The following is a 21,042-nucleotide window of genomic DNA, read 5'->3' on the forward strand; positions in this document are numbered from 1 at the left end:
CATCGTCAACAGCGCCTCTCCCGACGTCCAACTTCCCTTACTTTCCAATGACGTCGGTCGGGACCCTGTGAGCCTCCAGGGTGTCCATTGAACCCTTTTGATTGTCTTGTCATCGACAAAGCGGAAAATGAGCCTCATAAGAAGGTCACGGTGATGATCACGTGACTGACATTTGGTCTGTGACCTGTAAGTGCGTGACTTGGCGCTGCAAACCGCACTGTGGCTCGAACACTTGACTGCTGGGAAAATACGAACGCACATGAGAAGGGAAAACATATCAGCGCATCTAGGAAAGAAAAGAGAAGAAATGCAAATATTACAAGAAATACGAAGAGATGAAAAGTAAGATAGCTTGATCCATGGCCATAAATTGTCAAGCGCAGTACATCTGAAAGCAATTCAAAGTCTATTCTACTTGACCGTATCGTGAGCTCAAAACTGACGGTGATATGACGGAGGTGTGAATGCGAGTTGACATGCAAAACTAACAAATACTGAAATACGAAATGAAAGCGACGGCAACATAGGCCTCTGCCTTGAGCAATGAAGACGCTCCTTCTCATCGGGGTACAAAATCTGTGCCATATCGTTAGTTCTTATGTTTATCGACAAATCCACCCTACAAAACTACTGGCAGTCATTCACAAGCAAAAACTCTCAGAATTATGATCCATCGTCACGGACGGGACCACTTGCTCACTTACTCTTTCTATTAATTTATCACGGTCCTACCTTCTCCTCGACAGTACGGCACAGTCGACTTCATGTCGACCTTATGCTCATCCACACCGCTCTCCCTGCATCGGTTCATCAATTTGACCTCAACAACATCTCGAAACCCTGGCATCGCTCTGTCACTTTATAATAAAACCCAGAACAAAATACTTCACTTTTGTGCCAGACAGTCATCAATGTGTGCTCACCATCAGCTGGGTCACAATAGCGTTATCTCTCACCTCGGGGTGGCTTGACAACGAATGTTTACATCAAAAGTACACGATATCCCAAACTCCACATACCCTTGCCCGCCTGACAATGCAAACTCGCTTGACCCATGCAAAAACCTCGTGCTATGCTGAACAAAAACAACGACGGAAAACAAGACAAAACAAGACATACTCAACAACCCTCTTGAACGCCAAATTCGACAACAAGGTCACCACTCGAGATCCCGCATGCCGCGTCGCGCCAGGATCGCCACCAACGGCGCCTTTGTCCGCTCGACCTTGGCCTGCACCGCCCGCTCGGCGCGCACAAAGTACACGGGGCACGCCAGGTTCTCGCACCGCACCTCGTCGCGCGGCGCCAGGCCGGCACAGCTGCGGCACCCGTCGGCCACGGCCTGGTACGCGCGCTCGGCGTCCCGCGCGCGGGTCTGCAAGTCGAGCAAGGTGCCCAGGTTGTCGCGGCCGCAGGTCTTGCAGAGGACGGGCGTCTTGTCGTTGGCCGTCTTTGGAACCGCGCCACCTCTACCAGCACCACCACCACCGCCCATCCCGGCGGGCCACCGCCGCCGCTTGCGCCGCACGGGCTGGTCGCAGCGTGCACACCGCGCGCCCCGCAGCCACGTGTCGAGCGTCTGCTGGCCCACGTAAGCCGCGCCCACACCGCTCCCGCCGCCGCCGTCGGCCATCACCTGCTGCGTCGGTGCCGGGTCGGCCGTCCGCAGCGGCATGCGGGCCTTGGGCATCTCCAAGTACCAGCGCAGCACGTCGACGCCCACCAGCCGCAAGATGCGGTCCAGCGGCGGCACGAGGCTCTTTTGGATGTAGTAGTCCGAATCGACGCGCAGGTTGCGGTTCTTGGCCACGTCCTCGGGCGGCACGCACCGGTCGCGCAGCGCCATGTCCGGCGGCCCGGCCACCACCACGTAGGGGACGCGCTCGCCGTGCACCAGGGTGGCCCGCGGGTCGTGGGCCGCGCGGCGTGCGGCCACGACGGCGCCCGGTGGTGGCGCGCGATACGACGTTGGCTGGCGCACTTCTTTGGCAAAGCACAGGTCGGGAACCGAGAGCCGGTCGTTCATGACGTCGCCGAAGCGGGCCTGGACATACGCCTTGACGCGGCTGAGGTCGGCCGTGTCAAACAGGATGCGCAGGCACTCTTCCAAAATCTTGGCCGAGGCCGGCGAGCCGTCGCGCCGGACCGTCTCGATGCCCTTGGCGTCAAAGATGGGCTCGGTCTGCTGCGGCGTATCGAACTCGTACCCCACGTACCGCTTCTTGGTGAGCAGCACGCACGGGTGGTACACTTTCTCGAATTTCAGTCGGACCGGGTGCGGGTTGGACGCTGTCACGGCCTCGGCCATCTCGGCACCCAACGCAAAGGCCTCCTCCCGTGTCCGGCCGGGTAGGTGAACAAACAGGCTGTCGGTGTCGCCGTACACGACCTCCGCATCCCAGCGCTGCACCGAGTGAATCAGCGCAATGGCCTTGTCCAGTGTCTGCCGCCCGGTCTGGACAATGCTGTCGGCCACCTCAACACACGGCATGCGACCAGAGAACGACGCCGACGTATAGCCATATGTGACGTTGGCCAGCAGCTTGAGCGCCAGCTGCCGGTTGTTTAGCCGCTGGCGTTCGGCGATTTTGTGTGCTGCTGTTTTCTTCATGGCCGCCTTGACCATGGCCCGCGTGTCGAGAATTTCTGCCAGCATCTTGGCCAGCAACGACTGCCGCGTCCGGGCGTCAACGTACATCGTACCCGTCGGCGAGACCACGATGCCGAGCTGAGACAAGCGTTCGAGGAGTCCTAGAGGCCGTTCATATGTCGTGAAGCCCATCCGGGTGGCGGACTTTTCCTGGTGCTTGGCGATCAGGTCGGCCGTGTCACTGTCGACACTCCCAGTGGCCTTGCTTTGGGCTGTATCGCCGCGGTCGATGTGGTTCTCGACGTTTTCGTATCCATTCGGACGTGGCGCGGGCGGTCGGCCTGCTGTTGCAGCCGACAACTTCTTCTCATGGTACAGAGGGTCCAGCCGGCCAGCGTAGGTCGAGTAGCAGAGGTTGTACGCAATCATCAGACTCGGATACAAGCTGGTAAAGTCCAGCACGACGACGGGGCTGCTGTAAAAGGCGCTTCTCGGTTCCAGCACCAGCGGCGTGCACTCGGCCGCGTTCTGCTGCCCGACCTGTTCGTGGTTGGGCGATGGCATCACAAAGTTTTCCGGTTTGGCCACACGCAGCATCACCGATTCCACCTTGAACTGGGACCCGCGGTCCAGCACGGAGGCAAAGTCGACGCCAAGCACCCGAGCCTGTTCGCTAGTGCGAGACACGAGCTCGGTCGCCTCGATGAGGGCAAGTCCGATGGCAGTGCGGCGCCGGTAGTGACGCATAAGCCGGCTAAGGTCGCCTGGCCGGCCACTCGCGGCCCAGGCGGTCAGTACTTCAGCGCGATAAAACGGCACGCGGCGTCCGAGAACATGCCATGCCGCAGTTTCGAGCGTGTACTGACGAAGGTCGACCGTGGCGCGCATGGCCTGGTTGATCGAGAGCATGTAGCGTCCGGTAACGCCTTGGTCCTGCTCGTGGAACGGCACAACGCGCTGCTGGGGAACACGGGATAGTTCTTTCCAGAGGTCGACATCGAGCAGGGCAGCGCGTTCCTTGAGGTAGCCCCAGGAGGAGCCGATGGCCTCGTATCCAGCAAGAAGGTCGGGGTCGAGGAGGTGCACCAGTCGGATAACAAGACGGATCAGGTGCATCTCGCTATCGGCCACGTCCACGCAAAAGTCGTCGCGCAGTGATCGGCCGACAGAGATGACGCCGCCGTTCTTGTTGCCAAGGTGAAGGCCGTCAATCACGCCGTCCATGGTGATTTCGCCGCCGCCTACGCATCGCCAGAATACGCATTGAACGACGTCTCTCTCGGGGTTTGGCAAAAAGGTGCCACGCGAATCTGCATGCACTTCCAGGCACAACGTACGCATGTCCAGTTGCAGGCCCGCCTTTGGTGTGCGGAGAGCGGCGCGTTGTTCCTGAGAGAGCTGGCTCTGCGTCATCTGCTGCTGCATCGATTCAATTTCTAGAGACTCCTTTCGCCTGGCGGCTTCCTGTTCCTGCTGCTCGGTTTCCAGCCAAGCATTGACATCTGCTTGCGAGGGCGGGAGGAGCGCGAATTCCCATGACTTGATGGTGCCAGAACGCTGTGGTTGCCCTTTGTGGGTTTGATAAGAGACGTCGATCTTTGAGTCTGGACAGGGCGAGAACGCCGGGAGGACAGGGACGAGATGTTCTGGCCCGGCATGGCTGTTCTTGTTCTTGTGAAAGTCGGATGCGTTGCTAAAGTGGGCATCTTGGTGCAGTTCCGCGTCACCGAATTTGCCAAGAGATGCCATCACGTCCTCGACAGATGGCGGTCGCTGTGAAAAGAGCAGCACGTTTTCCGTCGCGCGGTAGAATGGTCCGAGGTGCTCAATGGATTTGGCCATAGTGGCATTGTCACACACATCCGTGTCGTTGTCTGGTGATCCCGGGACGACATCGACCTCGTGTTTCTTGGTTTTGCTTTCACGGCGTGGCGTGCCCAGTTTCTCGAGTTCGTCATCGGGGGTCGAAGGGATTACAATGTCCACCTCGTCGTCGTCGTCGTCGTCGTCGTCCTCGCCAACGTCCTCCTCCTCATACCCATCCTCACTCTCATTGTCGCCCTCGATTTCGTCTTCAGATACGATCTGCGACTGGGACAGCTTCGTTTCCGAATCGTCTCGCGCAAAAGCTGATTTGACCACTGGAAATGTTTGCGAGAGCGGGCGGTGGTTGCCTTTAGCATCGCCGGCATTCTTTCTCCACGATAGAAGCTCCTGCGATCGACGTGGCTCCAACTGCGCGTGTTGGCTGCGCAGCAATTCGTTGCTGCGCGTCGCCGTGTCGGGCGCCTTCTCGTGCTTAGCGAAAATCGAGCCGAGTTGCTGCTCAAAGTCAGGCGAAGGGCACGGACGGCTTGCATCAAGCTGCTGTGAGCTGCTCAGTCTCGCTTTCTTTGCGTAAGTACCTGGGGCATCCATGCCGTTTGCAGCCGTCTCTTGGCTCTGCTTGCGACCTCGTTTCCGCTTCTTATTGTCTGACCGCGCCGATTTTGGGTAAAAGTCTTCAACGGACTGCCGAATTGTTGGCAGATCTTTTTCGAGAGGTTCTCGTACGCGCGGAGGGCCTGTGTTCCGGAGTCGCTCGGCCGCAATGATGTCGGCAATCTGCTCGCGGTATTCCTCTTCGTGGATCCATGGCGAAGGCGTTCGCCGCGGGTCAGACGACGAGGCGCCGAGCTGTGCAAATGCTTCCTGGGTGCTGATCGATTCCCAGACCTTGCGCTCCTCGGCGCTCTTCTTGCCCTTCTTGTTGTAACGCGCGGCCATCTCCCGCCAGAGCGCGGCCATGCTGTACACCAGCCGCTCGTTGGGTTTGTTCGGTGTCTCGGGGAGAGTCTCGTGCTGCCAGCGCTCAGGAACAGCGTGGCGGTTGCGGATGCTGAACGCAGCAACGTCCACTTCCAGCGGGCAGCTTCGAACAGACGCGGCCGGCGCCCGGTACGAGACTTCGGACGCTGTGGCTTCGAGCAGGTCGCAGCCGTACAGGTTGTAGTCGGTCATGAACTGGAGAAGGAACGGGATGTGCGATTCTTGGGGCATGAGCTGGGGAATGCCTCCAATGCGGCCCTTGCGCAGCATCTCGGCGACGCGAGTCATCTGGGACGGGTCGTAGAGGTAGATCTTGAGATACGGCCGAAACCCGACGTGGAACCCGTAAAAGGGGATACCACGCACAAACGTGATGGCGAGGACAGTGGCCCGGCCAGCCGCACGGTCAATGCCATTGCGGAGGGTCGCGATGATGCGGTCGGACTCCTCGAAGCGGAAGCTGTCGTACGGAACAAAGACATAGGGAAAGACACCGTGGATGTGGGCACAGGCGATCTGCCCGCTGGCCGTGGCACCGAAGACGCGGATGACAGGCACGCGCACCTCCTTGTCCGTCGCCTGGTCGGCGTCGTTGCCGCCATTCTTGCCGTCTTTGGCAGTGCTGCTGTTGTTTCTCGCGATGGGCGCGCGCGATGCTGCAAAATCGGCCTTGGAAGGGGCCGCTAGACAGTAGTCGATGCAGTGGATGCGCACCTGGAACATTGTCGCGACCGACGCATTGTGTGCTGGAGGCTATGGGCAGGCTGTATCATGGAAGGTCGTGGGTGCGTGCTGTTCCATGGCGTTGTGTTTGGGTGTTGTGTTGTGCTAACGGGTGATGCTTGAGACGTGGTTCAACAACGCGTGTAAGGCATTTAGGCGGGACGGCCAGAAATGCATGGAGAAACAAAACAAAGGACAGCGCGATCGCCAATTGCCGTTTTAGGTGGCTGGTCAGGCCTTGCGGCGACTTACAGAGCCTGTGGGGAAGTTTCAGCAGCCACAGCGGCTTATGACAGCTGGCTACAGGTGGCTCCAGTGGCGCGCAGGCAATCTTCAGCACATTCCAGGCACCGACTGTTTCGGAAGCTGGTTTGTCCGGCTCCCGTGACGTAACATGTACAACACCCGCGGCTCCAAGCGCCTGCCAGATTGGGCAGCTCCCGCTGTCTATCCACCAACGCCTGCCAACGGCAGCCACGTTTTTCCGGTGGTCGGAGTAGCTGACGCCACCATTTGCGTTGCTCTACTGAGGCGGAGCTTGTCTGGTTCGAGGCAGCAGTATTCCATTCTAACCGGATCGTACCTTCCCACCCCAGCCTCCCGCCAAACTCCAGCGGCCGCGACATCTCTCACCTACCGCATTGCCGCATCGTGCGCCGTTTGCAAGGCACGAAATTGCAGCACAGCTTCGCACGCACGCATCACAGCTTTTTGCGTGCCATTCTCCTGATCGCACGACCACCACTCATTTCCCGCAATCCCCGCAGCCCCTGCGCTGTCCAAGCAAACTGCGATCGTCCACCAGGCCATCCGTCACCGCCAGGGGCACGTTCGCCCAACATGTCGACCCAGGCCCATGCAAAGTTTGTTCTCGTTGCCCATTGACTGGCGCTTGTTGCTGTCGGCTTGAAAGTTGTAAACTGACCTCGTTTCTCTCTGCTTGCCCCAGGACGGACCGGGAGCTCGCCGTCAACATCCAGAAAGCGACCAACCCCGAGGAGACGGCGCCGAAACGCAAGCATGTGCGTAGCTGCATTGTCTACACATGGGACAACAAGTCGTCGCTGGCCTTCTGGGCCGGTATGAAGGTGTATGTCTCTGCTGATGCGCCAGTCAGATCGATGTGAGCGGTGTCCGAAGCTAACCGTTGCTCCCATTGCCCCCGTTGCCCGTGTCTAGCCAGCCGGTCCTCGCCGACGAAGTCCAGACGTTCAAGGCCCTCATCACCGTGCACAAGGTCCTGCAGGAGGGCCACCCGATCGCGCTCAAGGAAGCCATGGCCAACCGTGGATGGATTGAGTCGCTTGGCCGCGGGTCCGAGGGCATGCGCGGCTACGGCCCCCTGATCCACGAATACGTGCGCTACCTGCTGGCCAAGCTCGCCTTCCACCACCAGCACCCCAACTTCAACGGCACGTTCGAGTACGAGGAGTACCTGTCGCTCAAGCTGATCAACGACCCGAACGAGGGCTACGAGGTCATCTCCGACCTCATGTCCCTGCAAGACAAGATCGACACGTTCCAGAAGCTCATCTTTGCGCACTTCCGCCACTCTGCCAACGAGTGCCGCATCTCGGCCCTTGTGCCCCTCGTGCAGGAGAGCTACGGCCTGTACAAGTTTGTCACGAGCATGCTGCGCGCCATGCACCAATGTATGTGTTCCCGTTTTTTTGTTTCTTTCAGATTTTGTTGAGGTGCCAAGGCTGCTGGTTGGCAACATTGTCTCACACTCACGTCTTCCTTCCCCTCGCACAGCGACTGGCGACGACGAAGCTCTTCAGCCCCTCCGCGAGCGTTACGATGCCGAACACTACCGCCTCGTCAAGTTCTACTACGAGTGCGCCAACCTCCGCTACCTCACATCGCTCATCACCGTCCCGAAGTTGTCGGCCGATCCCCCCAACCTGTTGGCAGACGATGCCACCGCGCCCGCCCTCCCTGCGCGCCCCAAGCAAGAGATCGAGCGTGCCCCCTCCCCACCACCGGCCGAGCCCAAGTCCGACGAGCCCGACGAGATGTCCGAATTCTGGAAGAGCGAGCTGGAGCGCCAGAACCAGGAGTTTGCCGACCAGCAGCGCGTGCTCGAAGAGCGGGCGCAGCAGCAGGCCCTGGCGCAGCAGCAGGCCGCCCTCCGCGCCCAGCAGGAATTTGAAGAGCAGCAGCGCCTCCTGGCCGAGCAGCAGCGACGCGAGCAAGAAGCGCTGGCGGCACAGCAGTCGCAGTGGCAGACGCAGGGCCGCCTGGCCGAGCTGGAGCGCGAGAATTTGAACGCGCGCGCCCAGTACGAGCAGGACCAGCTGCTGCTGCAGCAGTACGATGCCCGCGTCAAGGCGCTGGAGGGCGAGCTGGCGAACCAGCAGGAGAATGCGAACCGCCAGCAGGGCGCAAAGGACGACCAGATCCGCGCGCTGCAGGAGCAGGTCAACACGTGGCGGTCCAAGTACGACGCACTCGCCAAGCTGTACGCGCAGCTGCGCCACGAGCACCTGGACCTGCTGCAGAAGTTCAAGACGGTGCAGCTCAAGGCGGCGTCGGCACAGGAGGCCGTGGACCGACGCGAGAAGCTGGAGCGCGAGCTCAAGACGAAGAACCTGGAGCTCGCCGACATGATCCGCGAGCGCGACCGCGCCTTCCACGACCGCGACCGGCTCAAGGGCTCCAACAAGGACGACGTCGAGCGTCTGCAACGCGAGCTGCGCATGGCGCAGGACAAGGCCGACAACTTGGAGCGGTCCAAGGGCAACGAGCTCTCGACCATGGTGTCCAAGTACCACCGGGAGCTGGCGGATCTCGAAGAGGCGCTGCGCCTGAAGAACGTGGCCCTCGATGAGGCCCGCGGCCAGCTCAGCAACGGCTCGACGGATCTCGAGCGCGCCCTGCGCGACAAAGAGGACGAGCTGGCCGTCTACAAGGCCGGCATGGACCAGGCCCTGGAGGAGCTGGAGGTCCTCAAGGAGGGACAGGTGAGTGCCAATCGGCGCCGTGCCTACGTATGTGTTACATTTCATATTTTATTTGCTGACCCTCTTCTCACTTTAGTCCGCCGACCACGAAATTGACACGCTCCTCGTGGGCAAGCTGGACGACCTGATCGATGCCGTCCTCGATGCCGCCGCCGCCCGCGTCGACGACTCCCTCTACGAGCTCGACTCGACCCTCCACGCCGGCAACCCGTCGGCCCTCCCTCCCTACCTCATGTCCCAGGTCGAAAAGGCGTCGTCGGCCGCCATGGAGTGTGCCACGGCCTTCAACAACTACATTGCCGACGGCCCCAACACGCCGCCAGCGGCGCTCGCCGACCTGCCCAAGAACATCTCGACGCTTGCCAGCTCGGTGGCCGACCTCGTGCCCAGCGTCAAGGGCATTGCGCGGCGCACGACCGACGACGACAAGCTCATCAACGCCGCGCGCGTCGCCGCGCAGGCCACGGCGCGCTTCTTCCGCAATTTGCAGAGCTGGCGCCTGGACGGCCTCGACGCGATCCAGAAGACGGATGTGGTGATCAACGGCAACAACGATGTGCAGCTGACGCTGCAGGCGCTCAACAAGCTGGTGGATGTTCTGCCGCGCGGCTTCACGCTCGGCAAGGGCGGCGACCCGGGCGAGATTGTGGAGAAGGAGCTGGCCAAGGCGGCGGACGCGGTCAAGGCGGCGGCGGCGCGCCTGGCGGCGCTGCGCAACAAGCCGCGGGACCCCTTTGCGGCGTACAAGGTCGAGGTGCACGAGGCCATTCTGGACGCGGCGGGCGCGGTGACGTCGGCCGTGGCCGAGCTCGTGCGCGCGGCGGCGGCGGCGCAGGCGGACATTGTGCAGGCGGGCCGGGGCGCGCAGTCGCGGACGGCGTTCTACAAGAAGAACAACCGCTGGACCGAGGGCCTGATCTCGGCCGCCAAGGCGGTGGCGGCGTCGACCAACACGCTCATCGAGACGGCCGACGGCGTGCTGTCGAACCGCAACAGCCCCGAGCAGCTGATTGTGGCGTCCAACGACGTGGCGGCCAGCACGGCGCAGCTGGTGGCGGCGAGCCGCGTGCGCGCCGTGGGCGGCCTGGCGAGCCGCACGCAGGAGGCGCTCGAGGTGGCGAGCAAGTCGGTGGGCGCGGCGTGCCGGTCGCTGGTGCGGCAGGTGCAGTCGCTGCTGAAGCCCGAGTCGGACGAGGCGGTGGACTACTCGAAGCTGGGCTCGCACGAGTTCAAGGTGCGGGAGATGGAGCAGCAGGTCGAGATCCTGCAGCTGGAGAACGCGCTGTCGTCGGCGCGGCGGCGGCTGGGCGAGATGCGCAAGATTTCGTACCAGGAAGAGTAAGGATCGGTGGCCATTGTGCATCCACATCTCTCTTCCTCACCCGCTGCGCCTTCCTTGTGTTTTCGTTCTCTCGATGTTGGCCAATTTTTACTTATCACATTAACTTTCACACTTTCAGTTGTTCATTGCTTTCATCCTTCTTTTCTACAGCTTTTGTCTTACTGCACAGTCGTCTCAAAGTTTTCTCATCCCTTTCTTGTTTTCTAGGTTGTATATAGGACAGACGAAAAAAAGAGGGTGCGTTTCTTGATGCTGACAGCACCGTACACAGATCGTGTGCACCCATATCGCGATGCACGAAATCGTTTGTCGATGCAATTCGACGAGCTTCTGCGGCACGTGATTTTTGAACTGAGAGATCTCAACATGTCGTCAACCTTTGAGCACCCCGTCACCATACCGTCAACATTGTGAGTCACTCTTCTGACTTGGAGCACGGTCCACCTCGTCACGGTCCACCTCGTCACCCACTACATCACCAGAGGACGAGTGTGTCACTACTGCCAAGACCAAGGAAGATCTCGATGAGCTCGTGTCCCCACACCTTCGTCGAGCTTCACAAAGGTCAATCGAGTGTGAGTGGAGACTTGCGAGCAACCAAGAGAAAGGCAGGTGGCTGGGAAGCGAGCTCCAAGAGCTTCAGAGCTTCGCGAGCGTCGTGAAAAATGTACATCGAGGTCAAGTACCTTTGGTACCTGCAGCAAGTGGAGCCTCTGGAGACGGCACTGAGGTGACACAACCTCACCTTTCCTCGATTGGCCCCGCTTTTATATCCTCTCCTCAATGAGCTTGCTGCTTCCCAGCCACCGCAGTTTTTTGCCAAGTCACCTGGTTTTACACTCTCGAGTGAAAGGAGGACGTGGCGAAGGAGGGACGATTTTCTTCTCTATGTGGAAAGGTACCAGTTGATGGTGATTTAGGAGAACTGGTCATCGGACAGTGCACCGGAAGGAAAAGCAGGTTAAAAGAACCAGTGTGGCCTGGCCAGAAAGCAACAGCGGCGCAATCATGGCGGTGTGCTGTTCTACAGTGGGCCTGACCCTTCAGGCTGCTGTAGTTTAGGTGCCTTACGTTGGGTATGGCCCGCTCGAACCACTGTAGCATCTCCAGTGGACGGCCATAGCGGAGGCGGCACGCCCCATCTGCGACCACGATCTGGTCCAGAATGGAACGAAATCTGCGCACAATCCATCTGTGAATGATTCCGGATGCTGTGCTCGCGCCCCTTTTTGGTTCGTCGATCGCGTCGACGACCTAGGCTTGGTTGTTCTAGAAGACCAGAAAGAAGTGGACAACGGTTCAACCAATTTAGCCTGCATTCCATGTCCCACGTACCGGGCGAAACGTCGACGCTAAGTGAGTACAGGAAATGGAAAAAGTGCCGGAGGATCTGATGTTGGATCCGAATGCCGATTGGTTGTTGCAACGACATGTCGTCATATTAATAAAGGGAAGGAAACGGCATCATGTGTTGTGAAATATGTAGGTTTTGAAAACCAAATATGAAAGAAATAAAGAATACAGAAACGTTGACAGCTGGAAAAAAAAGTAAAAGACTCCGTCCCTGTACATGCGACAGCTTGTGGTATTCCCAGCAAATACAACCGCGTAATCCTTGACCGGTGTCCATATTCCAATGTTCTCGTCGTATCCCCAGTAAATGTTGAAAAGAGGGAAGAACTGAAACGACAACAAATCTTGCACCAACAAAAGCAAAAATGACAAACTATTTGTATAATTAGAAGAGAAAACAAACGTAAAACAGACGTGGAATACACAATGAGAATAAAAAGTATTTGTGTGCAATCTTGGCAAGAAAATATGAGTGTGCAATCTAGTGGAACAAATTGAAATAGAATACAAGAAATACTAGATCCACTGGAAATCGCTCGTGGTATCGAAAACATCTGCCTGACGTTAGTAACACCACTGGTTTTATAACAATCGTAGAACATGTCTAAACGTACCATGGCTCGTCCCCAGCTCCTCGCAAAAACTCATGAAGCGGTGCATCGCCCCCGGATCGGCAAAGTCCATGTCCATGGGGCCTGCCATGCCAAAGTAGTCGTCGACCTCGATGTAGTCGTCGTCCGCGGGCGAGTGGAGTCCACCGTGGCCCGCCGGCACCAGCGACGGTGGGGGCGGCACGGAGTCGTAGCCCGTCGTGTACGCGGCGTCGTGGTTGATGGTCTGGCTGATGGTGTTGTGGTAGTCGTACGTGGGCGTGGGCAGACCGTGCGGCATGGGCGGCATGGGCTGGAGGGCGTGTGCCATGGCGTCCGGGATGGGGATGGCGGGCATCAGTGGGATGTCGTCGGCCACGCCTGACATGCCCGGCAGCCCTTGCATGGCTTGCTCGGTGTCCATGGCCTGGAGGTCCTCGATGGTACGCATAGCATTCATGGCCTGCATGTCCTGGTAGGAACGCATCTCTTCGTCGGAGACCACCGGCATGGGTGGCATTGGTGGCATGCTCAGCATCGGAAGTAGGTTCTGCATGGGTGGCGGATGCTGCATCGGCGGGACAACCTCCGTAGATTGCAGGGGCTGCATTGCAGTCGCGGTTGGCATGGCTTGGGAAACCGAAATGGCAGGTTGCGGCCGCGTTGGAGGTGGTGATGGCGCTTGGGTGCATGAGACGGGTGGCTGAGGCTGTGCGGTGTCTGTAGTGGCTGTATTGTCTGCGATGTTTGTAGTGTCCGCAGTGACTGCGGTGGACGCAGCGGCAATGCCAGTCGACAGAGGCTGCAGTTCCTCCAGTTCCTGCGTGACAGCCGTCAAGGTCTTGGCCAGGTTCTCGCTGTATCCCTTTTTGAACGAGACCGACGGACGTTTGTGTGGGAAGGGCTCGGGCGTCTTCATGTGCTTCTTGTAGCCATTGATGGGCTCGCGCCTCCTGGATTTCTTCCTGGGGCTGATGGCGCCTTCGGGCCTCTTTCCCTTGGCTTTTTCCGATGGCCCATCTTCGGGGTCGCCGTCGTGTGAATCCGCTGGATCGACGTTTTCAGGCATCGTCGGACAGTCGCCGCCGGCCAGCTTGTCGTCGCCAATATCCGTGCTTTCACGACGCCGCTTGCCAAGGCAGCTTCCAGATAAACTTCGCATGTGTCCTGAGGTTGAGGGCGAGGCTGAGAATGAGGACGAGGATGGGAATGAAGCGGGCGCAGCTGCGGTGGCTGCTGTCGACGATTCTGCCAGTGACGCGCTCGCAGACGAAGCAGACAGACGTGCCACTCTGTCCATGTAGTTAGTCGCTTCGTTATCGCTGCCCATTGTGTCCAGATGTGTCGACAGGACGCTGTTGGGGATCTCGAAACGACCGTTGTTGGGAAATCGGCTGCTGGTAAAAGCCAGAGCATTCAGTCTTGTACTGTCGTTGGTGTTTTGGACTGTGGTCCCGTTTGTGGTGCTGATATCGTGCACTTCGTCCGGGCGGCCGCTTCGGACCGTCATGGTGTGGTCACCGGTCGAAAGATGATCGCCACTGACGCCGCCGTGATGACAAGATGTATCGTTGGACTCGGTGTTGTAGATGCGCTCCATCTCACGGTCAAGCCATTCCTTGCCGTCTTCGATGGTATTAGGGTTCGGGTTGGAGATTTGGTTGGCATCCGCACTGGTCCCGGTACAAGAGTGGTTGTTATTGTCACAGGTTTCCATATTGGTATTGTGCTCTGCGGCGACAGATGTGTCATTATCCGAGGAATGTTCTTGGTACACAACACCTGAAGCATTGCTATAAGAACGATCGTGGATCTCGTCGATGTTGCGAAGTCCATAAGAGGCCCTGCGGCTGGCAGAAGAGGATGCAACATTGCCAACTTGTCGACCTTCTTCGAATTCAACATGGTTGACCAAGATGTTTTTCTTTAAACATCCGGTATTCACCGACCGACTATTACCAACAATGCCTCTAGAATTTTCAGCTTTTGATGCTGAAAACCCTGTATTTGAAACTTTCCCGTTGAAAGTTCCGACACCTTGGATATTTGAACGGTTGCGAAGTCCGTGGCTCGAGATGATATTTTTACCGAAATGAGAAGGCTGACTGCTGAAAATGTGGAATTTCCCAGTGTCAGATGAGGATTGGTATGCCATATTTTGTGTATATGTTGGTGTCGTGTTCGCTGTTGTCTCGGACGTTTGTGCAGTCGCAACCTGACGTATAGATACTGGTGATAGAATGGCTGACTTTGCAGGTTCGGGTCTTGATCCGCAGACGACATGTTTTTTGACGCAGTCATCGCCGTCAACAACAAGAACATCGAGTTCAAAATCTTTGTTTTGGGAGAATAGGTGCGCGGCGGCTGCAATTGGGTTGTGCCTGATGGTCTGTGAAAAGCTAGTCGCGTTAATAGTGACTGGTAGCTCACCACCAACGAGCATCTCATGTGCCATTGAGTATAGCTTTTGGACAAGCCATTGTTTCTTCTCTATCATCTTATCCCCTTTGCGTAAGTTGCTTAAGTCTGCATCCAAGCCGCTGTCAAAGACCGCTTGAAGAAGCTGGTGCTCCGCAAAGAGGTATTTAGTAGCGTCTTCTTTCCCGGCGATACCATCTGGATCTGACGTTCCGTTGGCAATCATCTGGCTTTCGTTCGGAGTTGGGCAATGAGCCACAGTTGACATTGCCACGTCTGTCTGAATTGTGTCCTGAAAGGTAGCGCCACTCGTCGTTAATATGGTAGCCTGCGTCCCGTCCACAGAGTCATATTGTTGATCGCTTCCGTCATCCGAGGTGTCTGTCGATTCTGGAGTCACCGCAGAGGGTCTTGGAGGTCGTATTAGAGTTAAATGGCCAGCTTCGTTCTCAAGAAGAGCGAAGCCGCGCTGTTGAAGGTATGCATCCAGTGGTGGCATACCCAGAATGAAACTGGCGTGCTTCAAAAATGAAGGCAATGACACGGCATCCTTTCCCAACTCTGCTCGAAGGTAAGAATAAACCTTAGCCGCCATGGTCCATTTGCTTTTGTAGGGATCTTCGTTCCAAAGGGATGTCAGAACACCCGACCGTTCCTTTTGAGGAATACTTGGAAGCATTTTGTTATAGAAAGAACGAAATGCCATGAATGCATTCAAAGGCCGAAAAGTGTTCTGTCGCTGTGAGGCGCCATTTCTGGCAGCGGTTTTCAGTGTCATAGTTTGGATTCTAGGATATTGTTTCTGTCGGAAAAGAAGGACCAAGTAAACATAAATAGAGTATTGTAAATGCAATTGGTACTTGTAATGAAGACACTGAGTAAAAGAAATGACAAGGACATAAAAAAATGATGCAGGGAGAGTGCTTTGTTAAGTACGCAATAATGCTCCGTTATGTCCTCGTCGTCCTAACGAGAAATCGCCGCTTTGGGCCATTGCCTGTGGCGTTTGTTGGCTGCAGTACAGTACGGAAATTACCCAGCAAAGGAAATACTGTCACATATGCCATTTAGAGAACACCTAAGGTTGTAATAATTCAATTTCTTTCAAAGACACATATGTTTCTCGTTTCTTCTCTTCCCTTTCGTCTTTTCCCACTCGCATCGCTTCCGACTCCCATATCTTCCCTTTCCATTTCCCGTTCTCATAATTTCTTGTTCTTGTTTAGCCCTTCCATGTACTGAGCCTGCATGTCTACATCTCACCAAGAAACTCCCATCTTACTGAGGAAGCCTGTAGACAAAGGCTTCCATTTCCTGAACTTCCGTTACTTCTGGCATGTTTCCAGTAGCGACTTCTTCCACCTTTCTGCTCAGTTCGTAAGGACGAGTAACCTTTTCAGGAGGATGTTGCTATGATTCCGTCAGTATTTTTGGCTCATATCTAAGCATGTTTGAAGATACTTACAAACGAGTTGCTGACAAGGGCTGAGACGTCGGAGTTATAGGGTGTTCTCTGTTCAAATGTTAGTTTTTGTTTTGCAAAGGTACACAACTTTCTCTCGATTCCCTACCTCAGAATTCTCAGTGTCGTAAATTGGATACGGAACCCCGGTAGCGGCAGCAAGTTGAATGTTGTACTGCTGAAGCTTGTATTAGCCTTGAAGTAGCATAAAATGACATTGGTTGAGCTTACCTTAGCTCTTTCGCTTGAGCTGTCTAGAGCCTAGTGTACCATGTAATTAGTACTTAGTCAAACATGAAAGATAAAAATTTGCATTAGAAACATGACGTACCGGACCAGGCGTTGCAGAGCTCGCGAGAAAATGTGTTGTTTGCAAGCTTTCCAACACTTTCTTCAGCGGACTTGCGTGAGCCCACTCAACGGTCGGCCGCTTCTCTTTTGTGAAGAAATCCCCTGGTGTCATTTCGTAGAAAAATTTCCCCCAATTGCTCCCGGGCATATTGCGGCATGGATGAACATCATCCGGCAAATCCCAGTCATCCAGAGAGTCATTCCAGATCAGAACTTGTCCGTCTGAGCTGTACATAATGTCCTCGAAGGGAATCATGCCGAACTGTTCTCCTGGGATGTACCTTTTCTGTTGCGAGTTGAGGGATGCCTTGCACATCAGATATAGTTTCTTGAAGGCGGTGTAGACAATGCGCTGCCGAGTAATATACTGGTCAAATGTAGAGGTCGGGGGTGTATTGTCGAAGCCTTGAAGCGTGTGAAGAAGCGATTTGATTGTGTCTGTATCAGAGAGTAGTTCATCAAGAACGGAGAGGCAAAACTCGAGCTCTTCGAGATTCTTAGACCGCGAGTCGAACATGAAAGTAATCGCGGCAGCCATGCCTACTTTTTCCGCATCAAAGGACTTGGCTTCTGCTATGATGGACCTGAGCTCCCTCTGTCCCATATAGAGTCGCGTTTGGTTGGCATCGTGATCGTACATGGCGTCCAAAAATTCGTGGGACTTTTCTGCTGCTTTTGGGTCAATAGTCGCCGAAGCATGACAGGAGTCAAAAAAATCCTTCACCTCTTCCAGGATGCCCGGGGGCATGATGACCAGCATATCAGCCGCAGAAATCTTGATGTTCGCCATTGTTGCTTCGGGAGTTGGCAGAAGATGTTGAGAGATGTGAAAATGTTTGTTTTGTATTTCTGGATGCAGGAGCGTTAGAATTATAAGGTATCGACTTCTGGAAGCTCCAGGAACGACCAGTGACTTGCAGTATCCACTTCTTAGTATTGTTCCACTTTTTGCTTTGAGGTCTCCATTTTTCTTAGCATTGTTCCACTTTTTGAATATCGGAAGCTGTCAGTGTCCTGGCTCGAATCTGTTTCTACAAATATCAAGAAATTTTTCTATCTCTCCAAACTCTTCTCTTCTTCTTCTTCTTTCCATCTTTCGATTTCTTTATCCTACCTTTTCTTCAAACATTTTACTTATTCATATTCCACATCTCCCATTTTCAAACAGTATTTTCTTCGCAATGGCGACTCAGTCTGCACCCCGCCGTGTTACTTTCATTGTCAATGACGACGACGAGAAGTTTATTATCGTCATCCCCGAGGAAATAATTACTGCTGATCAGCTGAAAAACGTTGCTCGAAATTTCCAGTATGTTCAATACCTAGATTAATTTGTCAGAACAAACAATCTAACATGACAGACGCGTCGCCGATGAAGATTGCTCTATTGTCTACGATAGTGAGACTCGAACTTTTCGCTTGTCCCAGATGGCTGACGGCGAAGCTCTCGAGGCTCCTCGCTACACACTTGTCGGACATGCCAAAGGTAACAATCCCACTCCTGCTTCCAAAATGATATGATATTTCCTAACTTATTGATTTCCTGACAGCTGTTGAAGATAGCGGCGACATCTCCGCCAATGCTACCAAATCGCACCGCATTCCTCGACCCCCTAATGCATGGATAATCTATCGATCTCAAAAGTCGAAGCAAATTCGCAAGGAGCTTCCCCAAGCCACAGCTGGATACATTTGTAATGACCACAACCCGTCCCACATGTTCATATTGAATATAATCTAACCGACGCAGCTACCGTAGTTTCCCGTATGTGGAAGCTGGAGACAAGAGAAACTCGCCTTCTATTCAACGCAAAGGCAGTGGAAGCCCAGAAGATTCACAGACAGATGTACCCGCACTACCGATACAACGCCAAGGGCCGAAAGGCAACGTCAAATGCAGTTGTTGAAGCACTGGACCAACATTTTTGAGGGACACGCCACCAAGACCTCTAAATAGTTGAACAAGAAGATGGCATTTTCTCTTCGACTTCCGGCTGTTTCTCGATAGACATCTTCGACAGGGCTGCGTCTGTCTCTTTACTTTCCATTTCTTTTTTGTGTCTCTTCTCGGATTGTCATTTTCCCTATATTACCTTTCATTACTTCACACATGAGTGGCCATCCGGGCACGTTCCTTCTGTTTCATTTCTTTCTCACGATTTCCCATTTCCCCATCAGCAATACCCTGTAGCCGAGACTAGAATCTCAGCGCAACATATCATGGAACTTTGCTGATTGGTTTTCTTTTGTTTAACTTTCTTTTGTGACCCTTTTCTTTTCGACAGTCACTTATGGAATGGAGGAAATATGGAACATGGGCGTGATGGACTTAGGGATACCTAGAATGCATGGATCTAGCATGGATGCCACGGCAAAGTCTCGGACAACCGAGCACCAGATAATTTTCATTTTACTTTTCCAATACAGAAACACATTCATCAAACAGACTGTTCTTTTCGGTAGCACTCGTCTTCTACAATTAATATACTGCGAATGACAGACGACGTGGACATACGACACGCACAAAGCATTGGCTGCACACCGTTTGGAGTGTCTCCCTTTGTATTCTGTCGCGTCTGCACCTCGCTGCCCTTTGTATATATTCGCTTTTTGTAGACGATGTGTACAATCTCCCGCTACGCCTGTCATTGCTTTACGAGTTGCCATAGTCTGCGAGGAGAGCGAGACACAGCAGAAGAGGACGAGGACTTTCCCCACGTCCAGTAGGCGCTCGTCACTGGGCGCTACTGCCAACCCACTAAAATGTAGCCCTGCAGACACCAACAGATCCAACGGGACCCAACAGACACGCTAAAGAGCCAAAGGGCGGCCGGCCGTAAGATGTCGGTGTCGACTGGACGTGCTGGCCCTCTGCTAAGGGGAGAGCAGCTAAACATCGTCCCGTGTATGTTATCCTAGTCATCTTTGTTCCGTTTTTGCTCTCATTTTGCTCTCATTTTGGTCTCTTTTTGTTCTCATCTTTGATCCCATCTTTCTCCCGTCTTTGCTCCCATCAACTTTTGTCGTGTCCCCTCGTCGACCTACTCCCGTCTTCTCCTCCACCTTCTGATTTTTTTGACCTCTTTGTTTTGCCGCCATCTTTCTTCCCAGCCACCTACCTTTTCTTTCTCCTTCTTTGCTCGCAATCGACTTCCACTATTCCCATTTGGGGGCGTGAGGCCTTCACGGTTCCCATTTGGCCCCGCTGCCTTTTCCTCTTGTGTCACCAACACTAATCTAGCTACAGTGCTGTGTGCTTTCTCGGCACCTCGTCTTCGTCTTGCCGGATCGACGTCCCAGTAGGTGGTTTCCCACCATTTATCCTGCGTCGGCGCAAATATGAGCTATCAGCTCAGTTTCTCGTTCTTGTGCGTCGTACTATTTCTGAGTCCGGTCTTTTTTATCACTTGTCACTTGTTGCCGCCGCCTGTCGCCTGTCGTTTGTCGTTTGTCACTTACGGGTATCCCTCCTACTCTCCTGTACCTGTCCCTGTCCCATGTACCACTGTACGCTGTGCTGTCAGTGGTCTATTTCCAAGGTCCGCCACAACCAGTGTTTAGCAGTCGCCTCCTCTGGCTAGGGGATAGTTTTCTGAGTGGACTTCCGTCGTTGATTTCTTGACTTGCGATCAAACTGCCTCACGGTGCTCACAGCGCGTTCAACATAAACGATATGTCGTACTTTTTACACTGTACATCGTACTTTGGAACACGTAGGGTCCAGGGTGCAGAACCTGTCCATCGCTCCACCTGAGTCCTCTTTCGCATTACATTTCTGGGGATTGTGTAATTTGCAGACAAATTGCCACCGGGACTTGTCGTTTCTTGTCGAACATTGTGGTATGCTGTGCGAGGACGGCGAAGACGCGAAACAGTCGTCCGACCCAGTATTCTATCCAGACATCAGGACGGTCCCAAAAATGGAACCGGTGACAGTGCCGAGCGTGTCACCAGAGCATCGCCAGAGATCGTAGATCGGAGAAGCGTAGACCAACAGCTGGTCCAAACGTCCTGTCGGGCCTTCTCTGCTCGCCGTTCACAATTCTGTTGCCTCTAATTGCATTAGGTTCTCTTAGGCAGGATTCATGTCGATGAGAAAAGTGTATCTTAATCGTGATGCCCCGACTCCTGCTTTCCTCTATAAACACGTGCTTCGCTGCATGATTCTCATTTCGCGTCGTCCCCTCTTCTCCCTTCGTCAGCCCTGCCCTGAGATCATTAGCTCCGGGGTGAATCACCCTACTCGCAAGCGCCGGAGATATCTGGTAGAAAGTGGAAGAAACAAAGTGGGTGACACAAAATGGGCGGCGCCTTTGTTTTCGCTGCTGATACCCCGGAGATGTACTGGAAGCGACGAAGACGAACGCAAAATGATGGTATAGCTCCGGCGCTACAAGAGAGTGAGGAGAGAAATCCAAACGTTTGGATAGTGGAATCGACGT

The 21,042-nt window shown here is 55.0% G+C and overlaps 5 protein-coding genes across 5 annotated transcripts; 2 read left to right on the plus strand and 3 right to left on the minus strand.

Moving 5' to 3' along the window:
• Nucleotides 1-1,156: 1,156 nt before the first annotated feature.
• Nucleotides 1,157-6,121, minus strand: SPSK_05815 (DNA polymerase zeta subunit; the record flags this gene model as incomplete). Its single annotated transcript, XM_016732526.1, has 1 exon — nt 1,157-6,121. One exon carries the CDS (start codon nt 6,119-6,121, stop codon nt 1,157-1,159), a length of 4,965 nt encoding a protein of 1,654 aa, XP_016592259.1.
• Nucleotides 6,122-6,961: 840 nt separating this feature from the next.
• On the plus strand, nt 6,962-10,426 carry SPSK_05860 (uncharacterized protein; the record flags this gene model as incomplete). Its single annotated transcript, XM_016732569.1, has 5 exons — nt 6,962-6,984; nt 7,071-7,244; nt 7,301-7,773; nt 7,805-9,084; nt 9,161-10,426. 5 exons carry the CDS (start codon nt 6,962-6,964, stop codon nt 10,424-10,426), a joined length of 3,216 nt encoding a protein of 1,071 aa, XP_016592260.1.
• A 1,935-nt stretch (nt 10,427-12,361) lies between these two features.
• Nucleotides 12,362-15,466, minus strand: SPSK_05897 (uncharacterized protein; the record flags this gene model as incomplete). The annotated part of the gene is made up of 1 exon (XM_016732606.1): nt 12,362-15,466. The coding sequence occupies one exon, from the start codon at nt 15,464-15,466 to the stop codon at nt 12,362-12,364; it is 3,105 nt and encodes a 1,034-aa protein (XP_016592261.1).
• A 599-nt stretch (nt 15,467-16,065) lies between these two features.
• Nucleotides 16,066-17,390, minus strand: SPSK_06310 (uncharacterized protein; the record flags this gene model as incomplete). The annotated part of the gene is made up of 5 exons (XM_016733016.1): nt 16,066-16,197; nt 16,253-16,300; nt 16,359-16,427; nt 16,481-16,510; nt 16,581-17,390. The coding sequence occupies 5 exons, from the start codon at nt 17,388-17,390 to the stop codon at nt 16,066-16,068; spliced, it is 1,089 nt and encodes a 362-aa protein (XP_016592262.1).
• Nucleotides 17,391-17,781: 391 nt separating this feature from the next.
• SPSK_06759 (uncharacterized protein) lies at nt 17,782-18,121 on the plus strand (the record flags this gene model as incomplete). The annotated part of the gene is made up of 2 exons (XM_016733456.1): nt 17,782-17,909; nt 17,962-18,121. 2 exons carry the CDS (start codon nt 17,782-17,784, stop codon nt 18,119-18,121), a joined length of 288 nt encoding a protein of 95 aa, XP_016592263.1.
• Nucleotides 18,122-21,042: the final 2,921 nt, after the last annotated feature.

The sequence above is a fragment of the Sporothrix schenckii genome (genome assembly GCF_000961545.1).
Source record: "Sporothrix schenckii 1099-18 chromosome Unknown Cont38, whole genome shotgun sequence".
NCBI lineage: Eukaryota > Fungi > Ascomycota > Sordariomycetes > Ophiostomatales > Ophiostomataceae > Sporothrix > Sporothrix schenckii.